The sequence below is a fragment of the Salvelinus sp. IW2-2015 genome, linkage group LG8 (assembly GCF_002910315.2).
Source record: "Salvelinus sp. IW2-2015 linkage group LG8, ASM291031v2, whole genome shotgun sequence".
NCBI classification, from domain to species: Eukaryota; Metazoa; Chordata; class Actinopteri; order Salmoniformes; family Salmonidae; genus Salvelinus; species Salvelinus sp. IW2-2015.
The window spans coordinates 32,722,414-32,741,436 of record NC_036848.1 but is presented as its reverse complement, the minus strand read 5'-3'; the positions used below and the strand labels follow the sequence as shown (position 1 = coordinate 32,741,436).

At 42.5% G+C, this 19,023-nt stretch overlaps 1 protein-coding gene across 1 annotated transcript; it reads right to left on the bottom strand.

Annotated features, from left to right (window-relative positions):
* Nucleotides 1-456: 456 nt before the first annotated feature.
* pde6c (phosphodiesterase 6C, cGMP-specific, cone, alpha prime) lies at nucleotides 457-18,973 on the bottom strand. The gene is made up of 22 exons (XM_023993076.2): nucleotides 18,338-18,973; nucleotides 16,800-16,952; nucleotides 11,482-11,571; nucleotides 11,105-11,245; nucleotides 10,886-10,960; nucleotides 10,706-10,773; nucleotides 10,505-10,571; nucleotides 10,332-10,379; nucleotides 9,980-10,129; nucleotides 9,737-9,880; nucleotides 9,432-9,497; nucleotides 9,165-9,311; nucleotides 8,599-8,706; nucleotides 5,970-6,079; nucleotides 5,750-5,837; nucleotides 4,982-5,082; nucleotides 4,762-4,869; nucleotides 4,564-4,627; nucleotides 4,333-4,407; nucleotides 4,127-4,210; nucleotides 3,612-3,756; nucleotides 457-1,096 (listed from the first exon to the last, which is right to left on the bottom strand). The coding sequence occupies exons 1-22, from the start codon at nucleotides 18,803-18,805 to the stop codon at nucleotides 1,047-1,049; spliced, it is 2,550 nt and encodes an 849-aa protein (XP_023848844.1). The 5' UTR covers nucleotides 18,806-18,973; the 3' UTR covers nucleotides 457-1,046.
* Between the last annotated feature and the right edge of the window lie 50 nt (nucleotides 18,974-19,023).

Below are 19,023 nucleotides of genomic sequence, written 5' to 3'. Positions count from 1 at the left end.
AGGTTTCATTTTCACATATTTTACATTTATGTGATGAACTACATTTCTTTGGAGCATAAACATACATGATACAGTAGCATAATCTCCATTTTTTTTAAGGTTATTGAATTGTAATTTATGATACACAAATATATTATCGGCATATATATTACATTTTCAAGTTATTGGGGAAATGTGCAGTTTAAAATTGAACACAATGGATACCTGATGCTCAAATGTGACTTCGCACCATATCAGTCCATACAATCTAAAGACTTAGGCTTTGGACTGACTCACCTCCACTCTTAAAATACATGAAGTAGAAAATCYCTGACAATCAAAAAAATATATACTTTGCATATTAACATGAATGTAACCTCACAAGGCTCAGGAGTGTGTACACTTTGAGCATTGCTATTATATTAGCCCTCGGTAAAGTCAATTGTCATTTRCTAAAACAAGTTAAAAGTTTGAGTTTTGGGAAGAGGCTTGTGCTCTTACAGTAAATCATTCTAAATGAACAGTGACTTTCAACAGAATTTGTTTGTGTTATTTCATACTCATATTTGTTCTTAAAATTCCTGAAATGAGTTTTCCTGTTCTAATAAAACAGCTCAGTTATAAAAGTTTGTCCACTGAACTGTCCCCCTAATATCTTTATGGATCATCAGAGTATGGATAAACATGTACAGGTAGATATTTCCCAAAGCAGAATACATGTCTAAATAAATTAAATACATTATATGCCATTTGACAGATGTTAAGATGTAATGTTTGTTTCATTACTTGGATTATGTTAGTTGTCGATAAAGTCGTACCTATAGTTATCTGTGAAAGATGAGCTCTACTTTAAGTGCGCTGTCAAGATATGGTAATGCGTCAGCTGCTGGTACATCTGTGATGAGTGTGTTGATCCATCAGGATTGGCTTATCAAGTCCTGAGAATGAGGGGAAGTGATTAAGTCAGTCCACACAGGGACACATCTTCACACGGTCTCCCCACTGACTGCTTGCTGCGCCCAGGGATCCTCTGCCACACGGCCAGGACTGGGGCACAATCCAGGAGGTTAGGCGATGGTGCAGGTCTTGGACTTTCCAACCTCTGCTGCCTCCTCTACTGCTCAAACAGAAAGCAAGCAGCAACAACATACATAGCAAGACAAATCAAATGTTTAGATTGATTTGAGTTCATAGCAAGACAGCAAGCAGCAAGATAAAGAGTAAGAAGGTGGTCTTAGTTTGTTGATAAAAACCAAGGTAACCTCAGGGGCGGACTGGCCATCTGGCATTTTGGGCAAATGCCAGATGGGCTGGTCCATTTTCAGCCCTGTCTGACATGTTTAGCCCAGGCCTGTCTAAAAACAATGGTCCGGTGGCCTGCTGTGCCACTGGTGGCTTGGCATCTGTGTGCATGGACAAGCCTTAGGCACTGTGTCTAAAAGAATGGTAGGCTATTTACCATTGTTGCTATTTCTTGGGAGATTGTACAATAGTATATCTTGCAGGGTTGGGTCCATTCTGCAAATAGCCCTTTAATTCTAATTCAATTGTTGAATTTGAATTGGCCACAATAGAATATAATGTATATCAAAGTGGCAATCAGCACTTGAAACAATAGCAAAGCGTACACCCTGCCCCTGTTATGGTAAAAAGCTGAGGGATGGGCCTGGAGAAATGTTACCACTCTGAAATTCATTAACAGAGCTATGGATGCAAGGACTGACCATCTATGATATCACAAATATACTTTTAACCATGTTTTGAGGCGATGCAGTGTTTGTTACATTTACTTTGTTTACAGACATTGGAGTAAAGCAAGCTTATATTTTGGTTTCGGACAGTTGAACTAAGCTCATAAGGCATTTATAAGTTATATTCTTCAAGAATATAAATGTATAAGTCCACAAATGGTTGTAGCAACTGCACATTTAATTCAATAAAAATGTTATGGTTAATGTCTTCTATACGTCACTATATCACTTTATTAAGCACCCATTGGGTGATTAAAAAAGTACTATACCACATGATCAAAAGTAGGTGGACACCTGCTCTTCGAACATYTCATTCCAAAATCATGGTCATTAATATGGAGCTGGTCCCCCCGTTGCTGCTATAACAGCTTCCACTCTTCTGGGAAGGCTTTCCACTAGATGTTGGAACATTGCTGCTGAGACTTGCTTCTATTCAGCCACAAGAGCATTAGTGAGGTCGGCACTGATTTTGGGGCGATTAGGCCTGGCTCGCAGTCGGCATACCAATTCATCCCAAAGGTGTTCGATGGGGTTGAGGTCAGKGCTCTGTGCAGGCCAGTCAAGTTCTTCCACACCGATCTCGACAAACCATTTCTGTATGGACTTTGCTTTGTGCACTGGGGCATTGTCATGCTGAAACAGGAAAGGGCCTTCCCCAAACTGTTGCCACAAAGTTGGAAGCACAGAATTGTCTAGAATGTATGCTGTCGCGTTAAGATTTCCCTTCACTGGAACTAAGGGGCCCGAACCCTTAAAAACAGCCCCAGACCATTATTCCTCCTCCATCAAACTTTACTGTTGGCAGTGTGCATTTGGGCARGTAGCATTCTCCTGGCATCCACCAAAGCCAGATTYGTCCGTCGGACTGCCAGATGGTGAAGCTTGATTCATCACCCCAGAGACCGCGTTTCCACTGCTCCAGTCCAATGGCGACGAGCTTTACACCACTCCAGCCAACAGCTTGGCATTGTGATCGTAGGCATGTGTGTGGCTGCTATGCCATGGAAACGCATTTCATAAAGCTCCCGGCGAACAGTTCTTGTGTTGAAGTTGCTTCCAGAGGCAGTATGGAACTGAGGACAGACGATTTTTACATGCTCCACGCTTCAGCACTCGGCGATCCCGTTCTGTGAGCTTGTGTGGCCTACCACTTTGCGCCTGAGCCATTGCTGCTTCTAGACGTTTCCACTTCACAATAACAGCACTTACAGTTGACCTCGGCAGCTCTAGCAAGGCCATAAATTTGACGAACTGACTTGTAGGAAATGTGGTATCCTATGACGGCGATTCGATCCAGTAACTTTTCAGTTACTGGATCGAATCGCTAAGCTGACAATGTCAAAATATGTTGTTCTGCCCATGAACCCGGCAGTTAACCCACTGTTTCCTGGTAGGCCGTCATTGTAAATAGGAATTTGTTTTTATTAACTGACTTGCCTACTAAAATAAAAAAAATGGGCAAGATAAAGATTTAAGGGGTAGTAGGTGTCAGGTGCACTGTTTTGAGTGTGTCAAGAACTGCAACTCTGCTGGGTTTTTCATACTCAACAGTTTCCCGTGTGTATCAAGAATGGTCCCCCACCCAATGGACATCCAGCCAACATGACACAACTGTGGGAAGCATTGGAGTCAACGTGGGCCAGCATCCCTGTGGAACGCTTTCGACACCTTGTAGAGTGCATGCCCCGATGAATTGAGGCTGTTCTTAGGGCAAATGGGGTTGCAACTCAATATTAGGAAGGTGTTCCTAATATTTTGTGTACACTCTTGTTAAATTCAAATCAAAATAGAATTTCAATTCATGGGTTGAATTGACTTTCATTCAAAATTCACTCCAACCCTGATTTCTTGGCTGAGTTCTGACTGTATTTCAAATGTTACCTGCTGGTGCTTCAAGCTTCTTTTTCTCTTCTTCAATGGCCGCCATCTTGGCGGCGTGAATGTCGGCCAGCTCTTTCCAGTTCTTTAGGTTGTTGTTCAGCCCATCAAACATTGGGGTGATCTCTACGTGGAACCTCGAGAATTCCTGCACACAAGTAGGCCCCATTATTGCAAGCATTCTCGTGCCCGGGACAGTCACTCAACCTGACATATTCCTCACGGTGCAAACATTCCTGCTGTGGAGTTCAGCGGATGCAAACTTGGAGATGGATAGGCCTACTGGTCACTCATGGTGGTCTAAACTGGATGACTTCCTCACTTAGATGACATTGATGGTTCACAGAGAAATTGATCTCATCTATTTTTCAAAGTTTGATTCCGTTTCCAAAAACAATTGATAGAACATTATACCTAATGACAAATAACACAAGCTGAATTCTTTCTAAATCAACTGATTCCAATGAATTAAGACACAAAACAGGGTTTGGTTGAGCTTCAACCAGCCAGGCAGTTACCTTGTATACGAACGCACACACAAACTGAATGAAACCGCACTGCATCTTGGGTAACTCCGCTGCACAGTTTCTGTCCATCATGGGCTGAGGATCAATGAAATGAAATGGGAAAGATCAACTCAAACAGAGAACTAACAAAAATGTGTGATTACTCTATAAACATACAGTATATTGTAAAGAAACAGCGGGTTTTTTCACAAACTCACAATGGGTTGCTGATCGAGAACGGTCCTTTCCAAGTCACCTTGCTCCCAGAACTCAGCTGCGACCATTAGAGCCACCTAGGAGGAAGATAATTCATAGAAAAGATTGTATCAGTACTAATTTAAACATCAGAGCATCCTGTGGTCTATATTGTCTTGAGGGAATTGGGATATATATWTTTTCTTTGCTGTGTTGTTTTGTTTCATGACATGGTGGACAGATATAGTATCCACCTTGCTCTGGACCTCCCATGGTTTGGTGATGGCAGACAAGTCACAACCTGTCATCATCATGGCCCTGATACGCAAGAAGGGACAGTATTGTTATATTAATTCATATTATGTAAGAAACCGAGAACTGCGACAATGTGCACAACTGCCTCAAGTGTAGCAAATCCCCGAGATGGAGGAAAGAAGAACATTCCTACTCACATGATAATTTCCTTCCTGATGGCGTTGTTGGAAATATGCTCGATTTTGTCCTTCTCGGTTTCCATTGGCTCAGTGGCGTTCACAATATTCTGGAACATTGTTCTTTTTCTGGGGGCCAGACCAACAGTCAAGTTAGAACATTGCACACATGACAAGTGATACTGATTCAGTATGTTTAAAAGCAGCTGTATCAGAGACCATAACAATTGTAAAAACCCACTTGAAGTACAACGCCAGATCAGTGGCAATGATGCAGACGTCAAACAAGTGCTGTACAGTCTCAAACTGCCGCTTCTGGAGATTCACAAAAATGTTCAGGCTCTAAAGGGGGAGTAGAGAAAAAAGGTAAGAATTCAACTCCCACAATTACCTTGTATGCAAACGCTGGCCAAAAGTAGTGCACTATGTAGGGGTAGCGGGTAGCATAGCTTTGCCATGCTTGCTTTGCTCTGACTTCCCTTATTTTGCTCTGCTCTGCCTTGCATGCTACCTCAGGGAGTGACGCCCCTGCCCCACGCGAATCTCGGGCTCAGCTGGCTCCGGCTGACAGCACCCGGTTAGGGCCCCCACCCAGGGTTACAGGAAAATATAGGGTAGACTGGGCTCTCAAACCCTGGTGTGCAGCCAGTCTAGGAGATGGACAACTCCAATTACAAAACCAAACGTCCTCAACGGCTGACAAGGTGGATACAGGAGTCCTATCTCCCAAACGTCTTGACAAGGCGGATACAGGAGTCCTATCTCCCAAACGTCTGACAAGGTGGATACAGGAGTCCTATCTCCCAAACGTCTGACAAGGTGGATACAGGAGTCCTATCTCCCAAACGTCTGGAAAGGTGGATGAAGGCGGCAACTGATAACTGGCAAAATTGTATGCACTCACTACTGTAAGTCGCTCTGGATAAGAGCGTTTGCTAAATTACTCAAAYGTAATAGGGAACAGGGTGCCATTTTGGCCACAGACGTAACAGGAGTCGGGGTCTCAAACCTCCTCAGCCATGAGCGTCTTGCTATATTCCAGATGGTGCCTCTCCATGATGGAGGATCCGTGCAGTTTGGCTAAAGGCGATCCACTCCTGCAGGTCAGAGAGAGGGGTAACACAATCGTTAGACCCCGAACAACACCTTCCAAACCAAGAACAGACAACTAAACAGTGATTATTTAGGGAGTGGTTTGAGTGCTCATAGGTAAACAGAGGGGGCCTTACTTTGTCTGGTATAAGTTGTTGGTCCCCCTGTGGTCAATATCGTGGCAGAATGCAGCAGCCACCATGGCAAAGGCATCCAGGTCAGAGTAATATTTCCTCAGCCTGCCAGTCTGTGAAGCAAAAGGGTGGGCTGATTCATTATCAAACAACACGGGAGGGGTGGGGTGATCCACTATCGAACAAAATGGATGTGTCAGGTGATAGATCCATTATCATTAGTGGGCAGCATCAATGTTTCTCTAAATAAATAGGAAGTTTGAACTACTCTTCTATCGGTGATTTAATGCCCAGTTATTCTGCACAATCTACACTTAGCCATGTACAGTGCTGTGAAAAAGTATTTGCCCCCTTTCTAATTTTCTCTACTTTTGATATTTTTGATAGTGAATGTTAACAGATCTTCAACCAAAACGTAATATTAGATAAARGGAACCCGAGTGAACAAATAACACAACAATTACATATTTATTTCAGAAACAAAGTTATGCAACACCCAATGCCCCTGTGGGAAAAAGTAATTGCCCCCTTACACTGGTTGTGCCACCTTTAGCTGCAATGACTCCAACCAAAGGCATAGTGGTGCCCATGTCGTCCAAAAAGTGATATTTTTGACTCATCTGTCCATAGAACAACCTTTCAAGAGTCTTGAAAGAGTCTTGCTGTCTCTGCCTGGCCGGTTCCCCTCTCTCCACTGGGATTCTCTGCCTCTAACCCTATTACAGGGGCTGAGTCACTGGCTTACTGGTGCTCTTTCATGCCGTCCCTAGGARGGGTGCGTCACTTGAGTGGGTTGAGTTACTGACGTGATCTTCCTGTCTGGGTTGGCGCCCCCCTTGGTTTGTGCTGTGGTGGAGATCTTTGTGGGCTATACTCGGCCTTGTCTCAGGATTGTAAGTTGGTGGTTGAAGATATCCCTCTAGTGGTGTGGGGGCTGTGCTTTGGCAAAGTGGGTGGGGTTATATCCTTCCTGTTTGGCCCTGTCCGGGGGTATCATCGGATGGGGCCACAGTGTCTCCTGACCCCTCCTGTCTCAGCCTCCAGTATTTATGCTGCAGTAGTTTATGTGTCGGGGGGCTAGGGTCAGTTGGTTATATCTGGAGTACTTCTCCTGTCTTATCCAGTGTCCTGTGTGAATTTAAGTATGCTCTCTCTAATTCTCTCCTTCTCTCTTWCTTTCTCTCTCTCGGAGAACCTGAGCCCTAGGACCATACGTCAGGACTACCGGGCATGATGACTCCTTGCTGTCCCCAGTCCACCTGGCCTTGCTGCTGTTCCAGTTTCAACTGTTCTGCCTGCGGTTATGGAACCCCTACCTGTCCCAGACCTGCTGCTTTCAACTCTTAATGATCGGCTATGAAAAGCCAACTGACATTTATTCCTGATTATTATTTGACCATGCTTGTCATTTATGAACATTTTGAAAATCTTGGCTCTCTCTAATTCTCTCCTTCTCTCTTTCTTTCTCTCTCTCGGAGAACCTGAGCCCTAGGACCATACGTCAGGACTACCGGGCATGATGACTCCTTGCTGTCCCCAGTCCATCTGGCCTTGCTGCTGTTCCAGTTATAATCTCCACCCGGCACAGCCAGAAGAGGACTGGCCACCTCTCATAGCCTGGTTCCTCTCTAGGTTTCTTCCTAGGTTTTGGCCTTTCTAGGGAGTTTTTCCTAGCCACCGTGCTTCTACACCTGCATTGCTTGCTGTTTGGGGTTTTAGGCTGGGTTTCTGTACAGCACTTCGAGATATTAGCTGATGTACGAAGGGCTATATAAAATAAACTTGATTTGATTTGATCTTGATGATCATCCCAGGTGCTTCCAGGTGCTTTTTGACAAACTTGAGTCAACGTTTTGGACGAGATGGGTCCCATTACGTCTGGCGAAAACCAAACACTGCATTCCACAGTAAGAACCTTATACCAACGGTCAAGCATGGTGGTGGTAGTGTGATGGTTTGGGGATGCTTTGCTGCCTCAGGACCTGGATGACTTGCCTTAATAGAAGGAACCATGAATTCTGCTCTGTGTCAGAGAATTCGACAGGAGAATGTCAGGCCATCTGTCTGTGAGCTGAAGCTGAAGAGCAGCTGGGTCATACAGCAAGACAATGATCCAAAACACACAATCAAGTCCACATGAAAATGGTTAAAAAGTAACAAATGTGAAGTTTTGCAATGGCCTAGTGAAAGTCCAGACCTAATCCCAATTGAGATGTTGTGGCAGGACTTGAAACGAGCAGTTCATGCTTGAAAACCCACAAACGTCGCTGAGTTAAAGCAGTTCTGCATGGAAGAGTGGGTCAAAATTCCTCCACAGCGATGTGAGAGACTGATCAACAACCACCAGATGCATTTGGTTGCAGTCATTGCAGCTAAAGATGGCACAAACAGTTATTGAGTGTAAGGGGGCAATAATTTTTTTCACACAGGGGAATTGGGTTAAAAAAATGTAAAATCAAACTTTTTTTGTAAACTCAGGTTCCCTTTATTTAATATTACATTTTGGTTGAAGATCTGATAACAGTATCAAAAATATGAAAAAATTGAGAAAATCAGAAAGGGGGAAAATAATTGTTCATGGCACTGTAGGTATCAGGTGATATGATTGGTACTGAAGGAGCAGAGGACTCACCTGTAGAAGACAGAACATGGTCTGGCCCACATTGAAGCCGTGTCTCCAGTTGTGGTAGGTGATGTCACGGTAACCTTTCCGGACAGTGTACATCCATCGGGTCAGGGTCTGGTTGTACATGTGGAGAGGAAACAATTAGACATGACTTTACTAATGATCTATATCAGTGGTTCCCAACCTTTTTCAGTTACTGTACCACCAACAGAMTTTTTTCTCTGCCCRGAGTACCTTTGAAGTACCCCCTCATGTGCATTTTACCAGTAGGCCTATGGTCTCATGAGTCTTCACAAGTATCCCATGTGGATGGTCCTAGTGCCCCTGGTTGGGAACCACTGCTCTATATGACCAAACCAGTAGGACATGCCCTTGTATTTGGAAAACATTAGGCTCAACAAAATAAATTAGATACCGAAAAGGCAAAAGCTTTGTTAATATATTGAGTCATGTACAGTACATACATTGCATGCATTCTGGGGACATGTAATGTATAATGCTGAGGTTACAACAAAAATAAAGACATCTAAATGAACATGATTGTTTTACTAGCCAGGGGCTTCATGACTGACCTCTGCGGGCACTTTGAACTTCTCCACCACGTTCAGCTCAAAGAAGCAGCGAATTCCACACATGATGAGGCCGTGCTCTGTCACAGGGAAGTCGCTGAAGGAGAACAGCAGCAGGTCGACATCTATGGCCACAGGGCAGTTTGATCTCTACAGAAGGGCAAAAATAATAACCATATATTTATTGATTGATCATTCAAACACCACTCTGGGCCACATTATCATTGTGTCTCTACCCACTTTCACTGACAGTCTTATACGTGGTCTTACCAAGAGTTTGTACATCTCCTTCTGATCACAGTCCTCTGGGTCGGCATCAAACTTCTCCTTTGTGTTCTGTGGAAAGAGAAAAGAGTCAAATAAAAAAACATGAGCTGGCGCACACCCAGAGAAAGGTACTGACTAACGGCGGATAAACAATAAGCTATAAAAAATAAAGAGAGTCGCACACTAATTATATTTATTTTTATAGCTGAAAGAGAAAAGASTATCAAAGGTTTGTCCCATGAGGCTAGTTTCCTCTGTGAATCTCCRCTGTCTATAAGGTCTACGGTCTAACATGTCTCAGGTCTCACCAGGATACTCTGCATTTCAGTGTTGGTGCATCTGCTCTGACACATGAGCATCTCCTGGGCGATGTCCTTTCTCCACTCCATCCTGTTCAGTCTGTCGTACGTGTCGCAGTTGAGCACTGACCATCCCAGGAACTGAGTGAGGGCCTGGAACAATGCAGACAGGTATTTACCACCTCTTGCATTCACATGTAACCCATGACAGGATGTATGAGTGGTTGATATGACTGATGTCTATGCACTCACCTCAGTGATCTGTTCGTCGTGCTCATCGAATGGTTTCCCATCTTTCCTGTTGAAGAAAGTGGCAATACCCACRATTTCTTCCTTTTTGTTGACGATGGGAAGGGACAAGACGTTCTTGATGACGAAACCTGACTCATCCACAGCCTCTTTCTGAAAGACAAAACGGCATGAAGTCGATTAGTAAACACTTTGAGAATTATCCCTAGAATATTGCATTTTAGCAATACAACACCAATCTGAGGGCTGGTGGTCCTCTTCAAATAGCACGTGTTGCTGAGGACTCGATATATTGTAACACCAAGGTCATCCTATACTTAATACCATCCATCCAATTGGGGCCCAGACTCCTCACCTGGAAGGTGAAGTAGTCATCAGCGGCAACATTCATCATGTTACAAATCTGCAGGGGAAGAAGAAGACATATTTCAGTAAAATCCCTGTCTACAGTAGGCCCTACATGCTTGTGGATAGTATATTGTCTGTGGTTACTGTATGGACTACATGCACTCTTTCACATCAACTTACAAAGCCGTTCTCAGAAACATAGGTGGGGAGTCCACTGACCAGGGCCCAGTGGTCAATAGGAGGTCCCCTGCATGGAACAGAGGGAGGGAGTAAGAGAGTGAGTGATAGGTTTTGGTACTTTGAGACTTTTTTTTTGTTCATTCAGAGAGCATAATAATAATAATAATTAATGATTTCTACCAAGAAGCTACTGGTATTTACGGTATGACTTTGATTTCCTCTTTGGGTCCTTCTAAGAGATAGTCAATAATCTTGTAGAAGATGACTTCCTGCAGACGCACAGAACAACATTCACCGGCTCTGATTGTGCCATAGACAAGGCAGTAGAGGAAAGAGCAGAATGCTTGGCGAAAATCATATCAAAGGAAAATTGATGTTTACCCTTCCGTCGGGGGTCTTTGGTCCGCTGTATGGCGGTACGTCTCCCAGCTTCACTGGCCACTCATCGTAGAACTCCTGTATGAAGCGAGGGAAGACAGCAGTCAGGACTTCAGTGKATCCATTTAGCAACCACAGAGGGGGCAGATCCAAAATGGCACCCATATCAAGCCAGTGACAAAACAGCAATATGCYTCAGCATATTATACACTAGTAACAAACCTTCTCTTTGGTCATGTCCAAGAGGCCCACGGAGTATCTTTCACAATTGAGGTAGATTCTCACAGTGTACAGAGCTTTGTGAAACTGTCTCTCAATGTCTGTCAACTCTTCAAACACTTTGCTGGCAGACCACAGAAGTACCTAGTGAAACAAATGGAGAAAAATGGATWTTCGTTTTTTTTAGGGAAACTGTTATAATGGAATAACATGGCTTTACAGGAAACTTTAAATTATATTTTATCTTATCATCTTATTCTTGTGTCAGACACTAATAGAAAATTACCTTGGTGAACTGTGTCTTTGTATTCAAGGGCCAGCATGATTGACACAGTTGACGGACAGCTCATGTTGAATGATGGGGTTCACTGGGTTCTTACCTGACTCCTCCTGGATTCCACGTTGAACATGTATGCAGTGTGATGCTGCAGGGCAATGACGTGTGCAAAGACCATGTACTTGTTCCAGAGCTGAAAACCAAATCAATCATCAGTACAGCAGACAGGCATTCATCTGATGTGACGTCCAGACTACTGATGTCATACATCCCTCACACCGTGCTAACATTGAATATGCAGTATCGCCACCTCTCATGATCTAGAGAACCCCTAATAGTTTTGTGGCAGTATCTTTGTGGCTTTTAAACAGTTGAATTATATGGCAAAACAATTATTTCCGCCTAAATAGACATACCAAAACGTAATTATTTTTCATGAGTTGGTCATAAACAACAACTGGTAATGCTGYATAGTTTTATAAAGGTTTGGAACTCACCTTTCTAGTAAAAAAAGTTATTAATTGCTGTGGTGTACTAGCTTTTTAGGACACAAGCTCAAGTACGTAGTACAAATACGATGAAAATATGAAAAATCATACAGTATATGATTTTCTTCCTATTTAGAAAACATGGGGCATTAGGGCTTGAAATGACTGAAATGCTTTCTAAATATAGCAACACTCACATTATAAATGACTTAATATAAGATTTCACGTTTCTTATAACTGTAAAATAAATATGATCATAATTAGTGACAGTTAAGGGATTACTATTTTCCAGAAAATTGATCAAGTTTCTATACCAGGAATAATTCAATAATAATTTGATAATGGCGCCGATGGAGATGGGATCGTAAAACGGCGGCCGTAACTCTAAGATTGAATCGTACTACACCGGCTCTGACGCTCGTCGGATGTGGCAGGGCTTRCAAACTATTACAGACTACGAGCTGCCCAGTGACACAAACCTACCAGAAGAGCTAAATTACTTATACGSTCGCTTCGAGGCAAGTAACACTGAAACATGCATGAGAGCACCAGCTGTTTCCGGATKACTATGTGATCACACTCTCCGTAGCCGATGTGAGTAAGACCTTTAAACAGGTCAACATTCACAAGGCCGCAGGGCCAGAYGGATTACCAGGACATGTACTCCGAGCATGCGCTGACCAACAGTGTCTTCACTGACAATTTCAACCTGTCCCTGACTGAGTCTATAATACCAACATGTTTCAAGCAGACCACCATAGTCCCTGTGTCCAAGAACACTAAGGTAACCTGCCTAAATGATTACCGACCCGTAGTACTCACATCTGTAGCCATGAAGTGCTTTGAAAGGCTGGTAAAGGCTCATATCAACACCATCATCCCAGAAACCCTAGACCCACTCCAATTTGCATACCGCCCCAACAGATCCACAGATGATGCAATCTCTATTGCACTCAACACTGCCCATTCCCACCTGGACAAAAGGAACACCTATGTGATAATGCTATTCATTGACTACAGCTCAGCATTCAACACCATTGTGCCCTCACATAGCTCATCACTAAGCTAAGGACCCTGGGACTAAAAACCTCCCTCTGCAACTGGATCCTGGACTTCCTGACGGGCCGCCCCCAGATGGTAAGGGTAGGGAACAACACATTAGCCACGCTGATCCTCAACACGGGGGCCCCTCAGGGGTGCATGCTCAGTCCCCTCCTGTACTCCCTGTTCACTCATGACTGCTTGGCCAGGCACGACTCCAACACCATCATCAAGTTTGCCGATGACACAGCAGTGTTAGGCCTGATCACCGACAACAATGAGTCTATAGGGAGGAGGTCATAGACCTGGCCGTGTGGTGCCAGGACAACAACCTCTCCCTCAACGTAATCAAGACAAAGAAAAAGGAGGACCGAGCACGCCCCCATTCTCATCGACGGGGCTGTAGTGGAGCAGGTTGAGAGCCTCAAGTTCCTTGGCGTCCACATCACCAACAAACTAACAGGTCCAAGCACACCCAGACAGTCGTGAAGAGGGCACAACAAAACCTATTCCCCCTCAGGAGACTGAAAAGATTTGGCATGGGTCTTCAGATCCTCAAAAGGTCTACAGCTGCACCATCGAGAGCATCCTGACTTATTTACATAAACAATGGAATTATTGATATCAAAAATGTGTTCTCCATTGATTCCTATGGGAATTATCGATACAACCATTCTTATAGGATTGTAGGATCTTGTCACCCCAATCAGAATCCTACTAGAACATATTTTCTTAATTGAACCCATTAAATGATAGTTTGTTGTCATTTGTTCCAGTACTAAAAAACAACTGTTTTATATTAATTTCAGTTTTATTCACCACCACAATATGGGAGGTATTCAAGGCTGCAAGTTCATTTACAGTCTGACCACCAATACAGTACACCTTTTTTGAGTTATTTGATATGATGCTTATTCATGCAACTTCTTGTCTTTGAATTAGACATTACAAATATGACATACAATACTATAGACAAAGTTACAATAACACAAGATGTTTGGGGGGGGGGGGGGGTCCCTTAGAATGTACAGAATCTTTACATTCCTTATATGCAAAAAAAGTAGAAGGAAAATAAATGTTTAGGTACAGTAGCACAAAGATAAGCATTTAGTTCATTTATATACAGTTGAAGTTGGAAGTTTACATACACCTTAGCCAAATACATTTAAACTCAGTTTCACAATTCCTGACATTTAATTCTAGTAAAAATTCCCTGTCTTAGGTCAGTTAGGATCACCACTTTATTTTAAGAAATGTGAAATAAAGAATAATAGTCAGAATAATAGTAAGAGAGAATGATTTATTTCAGCTTTTATTTATTTCATCACATTCCCAGTGGGTCAGAAGTTTACATACACTCAATTAGTATTTGGTAGCATTGCCTTTAAATTGTTTAACTTGGGTCAAACGTTTCGGGTAGCCTTCCACAAGCTTCCCACAATAATTGGGTGAATTTTGGCCCATTCCTCCTGACAGAGCTGGTGTAACTGAGTCAGGTTTGTAGGCCCCTTGCTCGCTCACGCTTTTTCATTTCTGCCCACAAATGTTCTATATGATTGAGGTCAGGGCTTTGTGATGGACATTCAAAATCCTTGACTTTGTTGACCTTAAGCCATTTTGCCACAACTTTGGAAGTATGCTTGGGGTCATTGTCCATTTGGAAGACCAATTAGCGACCAAGCTTTCACTTCCTGACTGATGTTTTGAGATGTTGCTTCAAATATATCCACATAATGTTCCATCCACATAATGTTCCTTCCTCATGATGCCATCTATTTTGTGAAGTGCACCAGTCCTCCTGCAGCAAAGCCAACCCACAACATGATGCTGCCACCCCCGTGCTTCATGGTTGGGATGGTGTTCTTCGGCTTGCAAGCCTCGCCTTTTTCCTCCAACATAACGATGGTCATGGCCGAACAGTTCTATTTTTGTTTCATCAGACCAGCGGACATTTCTCCAAAAAGTACGATCTTGTCCCCATGTGCAGTTGCAAACCGTAGTCTGGCTTTTTTATGGCGGTTTTAGAGCAGTGGCTTCTTCCTTGCTGAGCGCCTTTCAGGTTATGTCGATATAGGACTTGTTTTACTGTGGATATAGATACTTTTGTACCTGTTTCCTCCAGCATCTTCACAAGGTCCTTTGCTGTTGTTCTGGGATTGATTTGCACTTTTCGCACCAAAGTACATTCATCTTAGGAGACAGAACGCGTCTCCTTCCTGAGCGGTATGACGGCTGCGTGGTCCCATGTGTTTTATACTTGCGTACTATTGTTTGTGCAGATGAACGTGGTACCTTCAGGCGTTTGGAAAATTGCTCCCAAGGATGAACCAGACTTGTGGAGGTCTTGACTGATTTCTTTAGATTTTCCCATGATGTCAAGCAGAGAGGCACTGAGTTTGAAGGTAGACCTTGAAATACATCCACAGGTACACCTCCAATTGACTCAAATKATGTCAATTAGCCTATCAGAAGCTTCTAAAGCCATGACATCATTTCTGGAATTTTCCAAGYTGTTTAAAGRCACAGTCAACTTAGTGTATGCAAACTTCTGACCCACTGGAATTGTGATACAGTAAATTATAAGTGAAATAATCTGTCTGTAAACAATTGTTGGAAAAATTACTTGTGTCATGCACACAGTAGATGTCCTAACCGACTTACCAAAAGTATTGTTTGATAACAAGAAATTTGTGGAGTGGTTGAAAAACGAGTTTTAATGACTCCAACCTAAGTCTATGTAATCTTCCAACTTCAACTGTATATTTGTCAGCTATGCATACAAAAAAGGGAACGCTCCCTTTGTCCTCTTTATGTTGGGATAGGGAAATAAAAAACTGAAGATAATTGAACCTCCAACTCCTTCCCTCCCACACTCCCCRTGGGAAGATATTTGGGGATGGGGGTGCAGAGATTTGTCCTTGTGGACAAATTTGACAATGTGTGATGCAGATGCTCCAGATGCAAATGTTTACTCACGTTGTGTCCCTTGGACCTTGGGTGGCTGAGGCTGCACGAGATACAGTAGCTACTGGGTAGAGGCGACACTGCCGGCGGTTCCCCACTATAGGGTCAACATCTCGAGTGGCAAGGGTGGCAGTTCAATATTGGTTGCATGATGTTATTATAGTTCACGTGTTCACTGTCCGCCTTCATAGGTAATTGTCTAAGAGGTTTGGAGGGTGCTGCCAAGTTAACTATAGTGTATTAACAAGTTTTGAGGATAAATCCTTTAGAATGTAATGTTATTATCTATACAAATCCCGTCAACAAAATCAATAGAAATTGTATAGGAGAAAAAACATTGAAATTCTACAGGATTCCAATACAAGGATCCAATTAGAATCTAATTAGAATCCTGTSTGGCTCACTTGATAGAGCATGACACTTCCAATGCCAGGGTTTTGGKTTYGATTCCCACGGAAAATATATGCACTCACTACCGTTAGTCTCTCTGGATAAGATTATCTGCTAAATGACTAAAATGTAAATAGAAAAATCCTATCTGATTTTGGAACTAGTCCTATTGGATAAAATCCTGTAGGATTTTATTTATAATTTGATTTTTTTATTGGAATCCTACAGGATTGTTTGACTAAGGAGATATGGGGCTTTCTGACACTATAAGACACGGGACCCTACGACGTTCACAGAGCGATTTGTCCACCAAAATGTCAGTCGGAACCRGTCCAGAACCACCCAAATAGGGCCTTAACATCATGAATATTGATTACTGGGGTAATGTAGGCTATACAGTATCTGTATATGKCATGTGCTGTGTGAATTGTGCTATTATGTATTCATTGTAAAAAATAAATAAAGTTATTCCCATAATTACTAACACTGAGAAACCTTTCTAAGACTGGTATTTTTCTTTTGAGAGCTCAGGACTTACTTCCTCGTCGGCTTTTGAGAATTCTTCGGCCCCAATTTTGTTAAGTGCCATTACAACACCAAGGCATTCTTTATCAGCCATGATGGGGTACGTGAGCATGTTTTTGGTTTTGTATCCTGTCTGCTTGTCCACAAAGTCACTGAAGCGGTTATTCTGGAAGTGAAAAAGAAAAGAGTATATTGGATCAAGACATTAGCTGCGTTCACACTGCAATAAACCCAGGGCTAACAGCCTCCTTAGCCCTGGGCTAAGATAATGCCATGTGAAAAGGCCTATTGAGTACAATTAACAGTCGCTAGGCARAAAACGACCCCTGCTGGCTATGGTTTTTGCAGCCTGCACATAATGGATGTCATGTAAATGGCCCAATTCTATAACCATTGTCTCAAAAGTAATAAAGATGATTTTCAATCGATGAAAATATCATGGGCTAATCAAACGAGAAAAACTATGGACATACGCTGGCTAAAAAAAAGCATAGACTGAACCCCTRCTTGAATTCTGTAGTTAACTTATACATGTAATAGGGTGTTCATCCAGTAATCTACAGTATGTTAACCAATTGCAATTACAGATTTGKTTTAGCAGGTTGGMATTTATTGTCATGAATCTTGTCCTGTAGGCACGTAAACCTTACCCCAACCTTAACCACACGACTTACACCAATGCCTAACCCTAACCTTACTGTAAATGAAGTCCAAAAAGCACATTTTTGTTTCATACATTTTTACGATATAGCCAATTTTTACTTTGCAGCTGGCCCATCGAGCAGAACTCGCTCAGTTCTACCTCCGGGGCAAGATTCATGACAATAAATGTCAACCTGCTTTCTCTTCAGTCGTCCATACTTTAACATCAACAGCTTTGCAATCATACAACTGGACATTTTTGTTTTGAATATGATACAATATATTATCATGATGACTTGAATTAAATAATACAAATATATATAATCAATTAATGTATTCAATTAGCAAATCAACCAGATAATGACAGTTGTATGGCAAACAAATTGTAATTCTGCACTACACAGGAGAATAACAGTCATTCAAATCATAATTTTATTGTAGAAACTAAGTGGTTAACATTAACATTTAGAATGAATTACTCATTCCATCATACTTGTAATTTCACTCATACTTGTTGAAGCTGACTTTGCTGTAGACCTAATCAGACTATGACGTTTTCCTTGGTCAGACTTCTGGATAATCAAAACTATTAGGCAACCCCTTCAAGAAATTCATCAATTGAACTGAACAAAAATAGCAGACGGACAACAATCATTAAACTTCATGGGCTTAGGCCTTCAGAGACATGCATTAACACTTTATATTTCTTTAAGTATCTTCTCAAATCTGCATCAATTAAAATGTCTAACTTATGTGAGCAACAAATGACATTTTTAAGAATTTAGATCTGACACGAAAAATTGTGTGTAAATTACGACTGCTTTTGACATTGTATGGGTGCTTTGGTGGCGCATGTACAAATTTTACGCGCACTTTGGCGGTTGGGCACCTGCTGACAAAGGCACTCACCTTGGTAACATCCGGAATGTTTAGCATCTTTTTGGAGTGTGCTGTGTATCCAACTACACCCATATCGATTGGAAACACAATCTCACCAGTGGGGTTGACGAGGTTCTCCTCAAATTTGGTGCTAGGAGTGACATTGAAGAGCATCGTTGTAAGTTCAGGTATTCCGTTTCTAGATCGAAGATCAAAGTAACTGCACCGGTCGGCGTTCAAAATCATGCAAACTCTCTGCAGGACCTTGTGCAATGCTTTTTCCATAACGATTTCCGATTGCATTTCTTTGACAAGGTCAAAGATGATGTTGGCCTCCTGAATTTGGGAGACATCTTTGAACGAAGTCGGATCTTTGATCTCAAGATTTTCTGTGAACGCTGTCGTGATTAATTCGGGGCGCAACTTTTTATCAAAGTACTCTTTAGCGAACTGGGGATTGTTCTCCAGGTACTTCTCCACACTATCCTTGTCTCCCATTTTGAATTGTTTGCTTTTCCCTCCCTTCTCTTACAGACGCATCACCCGGGAWAGTCGAAAGGGAAGTGTAAAAGGTGCTTAGTTAGAGGCCTCCGTTTGCGCCGACGTGCATTCTCTGCTGTGGTCCGTTACAAATCACCAACACGTCCTGTACTACGCTACAAGCTGACTGAATGTAGTGGCTTACAGGCTGAAAGGATCAAAGTGTCCGCTAATTA